Source organism: Vombatus ursinus, unplaced genomic scaffold (genome assembly GCF_900497805.2).
Source record: "Vombatus ursinus unplaced genomic scaffold, bare-nosed wombat genome assembly UNPS02005197.1, whole genome shotgun sequence".
Taxonomy (NCBI): Eukaryota; Metazoa; Chordata; class Mammalia; order Diprotodontia; family Vombatidae; genus Vombatus; species Vombatus ursinus.
The window spans coordinates 897,537-906,707 of record NW_020944975.1 but is presented as its reverse complement, the minus strand read 5'-3'; the positions used below and the strand labels follow the sequence as shown (position 1 = coordinate 906,707).

General features: G+C 43.4%; 1 protein-coding gene across 2 annotated transcripts; it reads right to left on the bottom strand.

Moving 5' to 3' along the window:
• Positions 1-665: 665 nt before the first annotated feature.
• On the bottom strand, positions 666-2,660 carry POP7 (POP7 homolog, ribonuclease P/MRP subunit). 2 transcript variants are annotated; one of them, XM_027843874.1, is made up of 2 exons: positions 2,414-2,660; positions 666-1,340 (listed from the first exon to the last, which is right to left on the bottom strand). In XM_027843874.1, exons 1-2 carry the CDS (start codon positions 2,567-2,569, stop codon positions 909-911), a joined length of 588 nt encoding a protein of 195 aa, XP_027699675.1. In that variant the 5' UTR covers positions 2,570-2,660; the 3' UTR covers positions 666-908. The 2 variants fall into 2 exon arrangements, with proteins under 2 accessions (XP_027699675.1, XP_027699665.1); XM_027843864.1 differs by having other exon boundaries at positions 666-1,347; positions 2,414-2,652.
• Positions 2,661-9,171: the final 6,511 nt, after the last annotated feature.

The window sequence follows — 9,171 nt, the reverse complement described above, 5'->3', positions numbered from 1 at the left end:
TATAGGAGATTGTTTCATAACAATCCTCATTTTCTGGCTGTCCTTGCATATAGGAATAGTCATGGTTTTCTAGTTCACAATCATTTTAAAAAAGGAATAACAAGCAATGGGTAATACTAGTACATTAATACCCCAAGATACACAAAGGCCTCCGGCATGTTGAGTACATCCTTATCACCTGTAATGCTGCTGCACCTTAAGGACCAGTAGGCCTTTCCATCTGTACTACAGTTCCTACATGGGTCCCTCCTATATCTCCTTCTTGAATGTGAATGAACTCTTCGAGAATAAGATTCTCTCACTTTTCTATTTTATCTCCCTCACATTTAGCACAGAGGTCTGTATATCATAAGAGCTTACTCAATGTTTTTTCATTCATTTATCATCTGTTGAGGATTTATGAAGCAGAATGAGAAAGCAATGGGGGAAAACATGGCTCCATCAAAGCAAAGTACAGTCTCCAGTGAGTGGGGTCAGTCAGAAGGAGGGCTTCACAGGCAAGAAATGAAACATCCCATTCCCTTCCAGTGGCACCCTATAGGTGGAAAGACTGTGGGGTAACAGACAGTAACACAGCGATGGAGGAAGGTCAGAGAGAGAATTACAGAATATTCCAGCTTCTGAAAAAACTCACTACTTAGGCACAAACAAGAAAGAACATAAACTTCTCCCTCACACAGTCTTTTTTATTTCAGGAGCCTGAACCAATGGCTTTTCTCAAGGGTTGGTGGCAGAAAGCAGGAAAACCCACAACAGTACTTCTCTCTAAGAGCCTGAAAGGTGGGGAGGGAACCGAGATCTCCGAATGCCCAGAGTATGAAAAATGAAAAGGAGAACCATGGCCCAGCTCAAATGTAGAGAGGAAAATATGGCTATCCATCTGAGAAAGCAGGAGAACTCCATTCCAGCTACTTGGGTGTAACACGGAAGACCCGAATATGGATGGCTGAGTTATTTCGGGTTCGGGTCAGTGGCTCCCTAGTGTTAGTCTCAGGCTCCAGCTCATCCACCAGCTCCACAGTGGAGGTGTTGGCAGCCACTTGTAAGGCCCCAAAGCTGCTGGCTTGCAACTGCAGGGCAATGTTGATGGCTCGATTAATGGCCAGGCCCAGGCCATGAATGTAAATCTCAGGACAGCCACCCTGGCCCCGACCCCCTCCCCCACCCTCCAGAAGCTTTTGACATCGAGCCAGCTGGGCCTTGAAGTCAGTCTTCATGTTAACATAGATGTCATTTGGTCTTCGGGGAAGACGGTGGGGAAGCCGCTTTCGAAGAGTGTACTCCACTGGGTCCAGTTCAGCCTCACTGGCTCCCCATGTCTCCCCATTCTCAGCCATATCCTGTGTCCTGTGGATAGATGGGAGGAAAGGGGTCAGCTAAACTGGATCCCATGTACCCCAGGATGAGAACCTGAGGAAGGGGCACACATATGGACTTTGCCCTCTTCATTCTTCTAAATAATCTAGGAATGCTAGATCTAGAAGATACCTCAGATTCATCTAGACTGGATGTTTTTAACCTTTTCCTTTTTTGGTGTAGGGACCTCTTTGGCAGTCTGGCAAAGCCTATGAATCCTTTCTCAGAATAATACTTTTAAGTGTATAACATAAAATACATAGGATTACAGAGGAAGCCACTTACATTAATATACAATTATGAAAATATTTTTAAAAGTTCATGGATCCCAGATTAAGAAACCCTGATCTAGGCCAAATCACTCATTTTACAGTTAAGGCAACTGATGCTTAGAAGAATCTTGCCAAAGATCACACAGATATTTAATAGTAGGGTTTGTCAGTCTCTCTGACTCCCAGCCCAATCCAGTCTTCATCACGGCAGAGTAGCAGATACTTATAAATATGTAGCTTTTACGGTTACAAAATACTTACCATAATTTTCATTTAGCCTCACAATGACTATCACCTTCCCCCATACAGAGGTGACCCAAAGTGTTAAGAAAACTAGTCACCGTCCTGAACCCCTTCCCCTACCCCGTCACCCGTCAGAGGGTGTGAGACAAGAACCCGGGCATTCTGGGCTCAAAGACCACCAAGCTCCCCCAAATTCCCAACCCTGACTGATAGATGGATACTATAGACACAGACACATAGCTATATCTATATACTTCATTCATCAGCCCTCGTCCAATTTGGTTTGCCACCTACACACCCACACCCACATACACAAACCACACCCACACATTCCACAAACATACACACCACATACACATATATGCCACAACACACCACACAAAGATCATACAACTACACACATACTACACACACCACCCACACACCCTCTCCCCCACTACAAAGACCACAACAGACATCAAACACACACACACACACACACACACACACACACACGCACACCCCTATCTCAGCTTCCCAGTTGTCCCACCCCCGGCACTCACCGCCTTGGGAAGGGAGCGCCTTCCTCCCCGGGTGCCGGGGCCGGCCCGCTCTTCACGCGCCAGAAGCAGCTCTAAGAAGGAAGCGCCCACAGAGGAGCAGCCACACCAGCTATGGAAGGAGCGCCAGGCTCCCGAAGCGCGAGTGACAACGCGCATGCGCGCCTGGCCCCGGAGGGTTAAAGCATTAGACCTCCGTGTTTGCACCAATCGCCTGCCCCCTTCTTGGGTTTCCCACTCCCATTCCCCCTTTCCTCTCTCCTTCTTTGACTAGAGTATTTTGGAGTCTCGCGAGGTTTCTAAAAGGCGGATGGGATCTCTCGAGTGGGAGAAAGTACCACGTGAAAGGAGGGGGCGGAGCCCAAAAGAAGAGGGCGGGGTCGGGTGGGAGCCATTTAGGGGACTTGAGTTGGCCTTCTGGGGAGGTGGAGAAGGGAGGGGGAGCTCCTTGGGGCTGCTGGCTTGACGTTCCTTTGCTATGCGAGGATCTGGGCGGGCCTTGCAGGGTCGAGCTAATACGGGCATCCTGCCTGGAGGAGGAGGCTGAGCTGTCTGTGGTAATTCACATTGCCATAGCCCCTGGCGTTCAGGCCAAATCAGAGGACACCCTCGCCCGACCCATCATTGCTAATCTTCACCCTTGGGCACTTTAAAGGTTGACTCAGATGCCAAGGGTTAGGTTAATTAGCCTCCTTACCATATGCATAGCACTTTACAAAACATTTTCAAATATGGTCTCACGTGTGATGCAAAACCCTGTGAGATAGGTATGCAGTGGATAGAGGACTGGGCCAGGACTCAGAAAGACCCTAGTTCAAATTGGGACAAATGAAAAACCCGAGAGAATGTTTCTGGGTAATTAATAAGCAATTTATTAATTAGGTTAACACATAATAAATTGAGGTCAATGGTTTTTGTGGAAACCAAAGACCCCCTCCCTCCCCTCCTGGAGGCTGCTGAATGTTTAAATACCTTTGGAAAAGGGGGTGTCTCTTAGGGTGAAAATTGTGGAAAGCCCTGCAGATGCACTGGACACAGAAGAAGCCTGTTTGCTGAAAGGAGCCAATCAGCAGCCTGCAATGAGCCAAAATATGGCTTGCTCCCAGATGCCTTTGTTGGTGTTGCTGGCTGGCCTTGCTGAATTGTGGCTTCCCCCACTCCCCCAAACTGACCCAAACCAGCCTAGCGGTCAGCTGTTCCTGCAAACCATCTTGCTTCTATGTCCACCTGTTCCTGGGAAAGATTGTCCATTCTTTTTCCCAACCCCTCCCTGAACCTCCCCTTTGTAGTTTTCAAGCATAAATCTCCCCTGCCTCTCCTGGGCTGTGGGCTTATTTGGATGTGGGGGTTTTGGAACTAGTGTGTGATTTCCTCCTAATAAATCTTCTGCTTTCAACCTAGCTTGGAAGTCTCTACATTTTGAGGGGTGGCTTTGCCTGGTTGGAAATCAACCCTGATTGGTTAACAATGAGAAACTTAACATTATAATAAGAGGTGGACTTTTCTAAAGAGGGACTGGGTAGTGACTTTGATCACATTTGTTTGAGTTCTTGAACAAAGAGACTCATCTCCACCAGTCATACCAGAGTAGAACAATGGTGGGGTTACAGTAAGAATTCCATGAAAATAAGATGCTCTGGGGTGAATTTTTGGGCAAGGTCATAAATGTCCTCGAGAGGCTTTGAATGAGTAAGAGAAAAAAAGAGTCCCTTATATTTGGGTCACTTATATAAAATTGATTATTAATGTAATAAAGTAATCATTTTTCTCAAAATCCTGGCCTCAGACACTATGTGACCCTGGACAGGTCACTTAACCTCTGCTGAAAGGAGCCAATCAGGAGCCTGTAGTGAGCCAAAGTCATTTTGCTCACTTTCAGTTTCCTCATCTGTAGAACAAAGTTATAGCAACTACCTCTTAGGGTTGTTGTGAAGATCAAATGATAATTGTAAAGCATCTGGCACGTAGAAGGCACTATATAATGTTAGCTATTAGATAAGCAGAGTTGGTGATATTCCTACTTCATAGCTTAGTTAACAGAGACCTAGAGGGAATAAGTGACTCTTCCAAGGTGACCCAAATATTCCCTGTCGTGGCCATGATGCTCTCCATCCCCACTGTTTCCTAAGTTTCATAGAATTCTGAAAGAGGCATTAGTAGAGAATGATGAGGTTCAAGAATCAGGTCATCCAGAAAGAATTCAAAGGACAGATATTCTCCTAGTCAAGAGGGCTTTATTGACACAAAAGTGGTGTGTTAGTCCTTAGGGGTACTAGCAGCTTGGAGAAGAACGGGGCCTTGCTTTTATACACAAGTCTTGGGCACTCAACTAGGAGTCAGGTATCCTTCTTTGTGGGCAGTTAACCACAGGGAAGAGGAAGCAGGTGTGTTGGGTACTTTTAACCACAGGGAAAGGGAAGCAGGAAAAGGGAAACAGGTGTGTCTTTTTTTATTTTAATAATTTTTTTAAAATTTTTAACATTCACTTCCACAAAATTTTGAGTTCCAAATTTTCTGCCCATCTCTCCCCTCCTCCCACCCCAAGATGGCATGCATTCTGAATACTCCTTCCCCAAATCTGCTATCCCTTCTATCACCCCTTCTCTTATCCTCTTCCCTTTCTATTTTCCTGTAGGTCAGGATAGATTTCTATACCCCATTGCCTGTATGTCTAATTTCCCAGTTGCATGTAAAAATGATTTTTAACATTCATTTTTAAAACTTTGAGTTCCAAATTCTCTCCCTTCCTCCCTCCCCACCCACTTACATTGAGAAGGCAAGCAATTCCGTATAGGTTATACATATGTAGTCATGCAAAAAACTTCCATAATAGTCATGTATATAATATATACATATTATATATATGTAATCAAAAGGATTATGGACTATGCAGTAGTTTCACTTTAGGTTCAGATCTCAAGATATAATGACATGCACTCAGTATAAACTTAACAATCACATTTATTTTACAATGATAAATAATGATTAAGGCAACACAAGCATATAAAGATAAGAATAACATTCAATGCAATAAGTATTAATCAAAATCAAGAAAAGGAGGAATAAGAAAAGAAAGGATACACACTCATTGACCAGGCGAGCTCAAATACCTACAAGACCGGGGAGACTGGAGACGATCAAGAGGTCTGATCAGGGGGCCAAAAGAGCAGCGTCCTGCTCTTAAACAACAAAAGCTGTGCACACAATTAGCTTTTCGAACGTCCCTATCTCTGACATCAAAGTACTCCAAAAAATCCCCTTTCAGATGCCCCCTTTATATCTATGTAAACCAGGGAAAAAACAATCTTAATATTTTGTTTTGTGTACATATCCTTGGTGAGCGCTCAGGTCCTGGATATGCACACATTCTATCAAAGGTGGGAGCTTGATCAGAGCCCCAAATACCTGTTTGTTGTGTAAATCTCCAAGAAGGGATCATGTCCTTGGACAGTTACACACTTCTCTCAAGAAAAATGTTCCTTGGAATAAGAATTGCTTTCCTAGGTAACATACTTTTTTGGTTACTTAATGTTCTGTCTCCATAGTAACCTTGGCCATGCATGTTAACTCTACATTCTTTATGTCAGGTCATGGGGCGGTTTCATGAGGAGCTGGGGAATATCTTCCTTAGTTTCCCTCACAATATATATACATATATATATAATCCCCTCCATCCTATCCTGCTCTCCTGTTTATTCTATTCTCTCTGTTGACCCTGTCCTTTCTCAAAAGTGTTTGCTTCTGATTACTTCCTCCCCCAAACTGCCCTCCCTTCTGTCATGCTCCCCTCTCTTATCCCTTTTCCCCCTATTTTCATATAGGGTAAGATAGATTTCCATACTCAATTGAGTGTGTATGTTATTCCCTCCTTAAGCCAAATCCAATGAGAATAAGATTCATTTATTCCTTCTCACCTCCCCCCTCTTCCCCTCCACTGTAAAAGCTTTTTCTTGCCTCTTTTATGTGAGATAATTTACCCCATTCTATTTCTCCCTTTCTCCTCCTCCCAGTATAATCCTCTCTCACCCCTTAATTTTATTTTTTATATATCATCCCTTCATATTCAACTCACCCTATGCCCTCTGTCTATATTTATACATATACATATACATATATATAATATATGTATATATTCCCTCCAACTACCCTAATATTGAGAAAGATTTCATGAGTTACAAATATCCATCTTTCCATGAATTGTAAGCCATTGAATTTTAATAAGTCTCTTATGATATCTCTTTCCTGTTTACCTTTTCATGCTTCTTTTGAGTATTGTATTTGAAAGTCAAATTTTCTATTCAGCTCTGGTCTTTTCATCAAGAATGCTTGAAAGTCCTCTATTTCATTGAATATCCATTTTTCTCCTCATGGATTAAACTCAGTTTTGCTGGGTAGGTGATTCTTGGTTTTAATCCTAGCCCCTTTGACCTCCAGAATATCATATTACAAGCCTTTCGATCCCTTAATGTAGAAGTTGCTAAATATTGTGTTATCCTGATTGTGTTTCCACAGTACTTGAATTGTTTCTTTCTGGCTGCTTGCAATATTTTCTCCTTCACCTGGGAACTCTGGAATTTGGCTACAATATTCCTAGGAGTTTTCCTTTTGGGATCTCTTTCAGGAGGTGATCAGTGGATTCTTTCAATTTCTATTTTGCCCTTTGAGTCTAGAATATGAGGGCAGTTTTCCTTGATGATTTCTTGAATGATGATTTTTTTTATCGTGGTTTTCAGGTAGTCCAATAATTTTTTAATTCTCTCTCCTGGATCAATCTTCCAGGTCAGTTATTTTTCCAATGAGATATTTCACATTGTCTTCTATTTTTTCATTCTTTTAGTTTTGTTTTATAATTTCTTGATTTTTCATAGAGTTATTAGCTTGCATTTGCTCCATTCTAATTTTTAAGGAATTATTTTCTTCAGTGATCTTTTGGGCTCTCTTTTCATTTGACCAATTCTGCTTTTTAAGGCATTCTTCTCCTCATTGGCTTTTTGGACCTCTTTTGCCATTTGGGTTATTCTATTTTTTAAGGTGTTATTTTCATCAGTATTTTTTGGGTCTCCTTTAGCAGGCTGTTGACTCATTTTTCATGATTTTTTTGCATCACTCTCATTTCTCTTCCCAATCTCTGCTCTACTTTTCTTACTGGCTTTTCAAAATATTTTTTGAGCTCTTCCATGGCCTGAGACTAATTCCTATTTTTCTCGGAAGCTTTGGATGTAGGAGCTTTGACTTTGATGTCTTCTTCTGATTGTATGTTTTCATCTTCTTTGTCACCAAAGTAAGATTCTATGGTCTGAGTTTTTTCCCATCGTTTGCTCATGTTCCCAGCCAATTACTTGACTTTTAAACTCTTTGTTGAGGTAGGCCTCTGCTTCCAGTGTGGACGGTGTACTGTCCCAAGCTTCAGGGGTTTTGTGCAGTTGTTTTCAGAGGTACTTCTAGCGACCAGCAAATTTTTAGTTCTTCCAAGGTGGTATGATCAAAAGAGAGGTGTTTACTCCTTTCCTGACCTGTGCTCTGGTCTATGAGTGACCACAAGCACTCTTTTCTTTCTTGAAACTGTGAGGAGGGTCCCCTCTCCACTGATACTTCAAGCTGTATTATGCTAGTGCTCCTCTTCACCCCAGGACCGCCACCTGGGACTGGGACACAGATCCAAGCATGGACAAAGCAAGGGAATCCTGCCTCAGCACCAGCAAAGAGATCCCTGCAATCCCCCTCTGATCAGCTGCTTGATACCTCCACCATCTATGGGCCAAGAGCTCCAGAAGCAGCCACCACCACCACAGCCCTGGGGCTGGGAACAGACCACATTCTTCTCTTACCCAGGTCTGACAGACCTTTCCCATTGACCTTCTAATTTTTTGACATTTTTGGGTTGAGAAGTCTGGAAACCACCACAACTGATTCATGATTTAGTCCCCTAAGGCCTGCTCTAGGTTTGCTGTGGCCCTGTTTTTGCCTGCGTGGTTCACTTTGAACGGCGCTCCTCTGCCATCCTGGTACAACAGACCTTTCCTATCTACCTTCCAGGTTGTCTTGGGCTGGAAATTTGTTTCATTCTGTCTTTTTGTGGGTTCTGCTGCTCTAGAATTTGTTTAGAGCCATTTTTCACAGGTATTTGGAGGGTTTGGGGGAGAGCTCAAGCAAGTCACTGCTTTTACTCCGCCATCTTGGCTTCGCTCTTTGCAGATGTGTCTTGTTAACAGGTAGAGCCCCCTATTACTGGGCAGATTAAGATTTAGATAAGGCTTTCATTGTTCCTGGACAGAAGTCAGCCTCATCATTTCCCCCTCTAATTATTGATAAGAGAAATCTTTTGGGAAAATGGATGGTGGTCTCTTCTTCAGTAAATACTTTCTGCTGACAAGGGGCATAGAGTTGTCCCTCAGGAGAAGGGGAACCAGATGGGTGGGGGAATTGACGTCTGAACAGAGTCCAAGGTGGAGAACTCTATACCAGTCACCCAGGAGCTTGGACAGATGAAGATGGAGTTTATATTCTATATACCAGAAGACACAATGTGCATTAACAAATTACACCAAGGTAAGCTCTCATAAATGAGAGGCATCCCCCTCAACCCCTCAAGAAGCCGAGAAACCATCTCACCTAACTACATAGAAGTCAGAGACCCACAACGAGGCTCCAGGTAATCCAGGCACCCACAGGGGTCCAGTCACAGGACTGGGTAGGGGGAGAGAGAGAGAGTGAGAGAGAGAGAGAGAGAGAGAGAGAGAGAGAGAGAGAGAGAGAGAGAG

Excerpts from the sequence above, each read along its gene's own strand:
- POP7 (XM_027843874.1), bottom strand. The coding sequence starts at position 2,569 with ATGCGCGTTGTCACTCGCGCTTCGGGAGCCTGGCGCTCCTTCCATAGC. Across the intron at positions 1,341-2,413 it reads GGCGCTCCCTTCCCAAGGCG|GATATGGCTGAGAATGGGGA; the intron begins GTGAGTGCCGGG and ends CACAGGACACAG.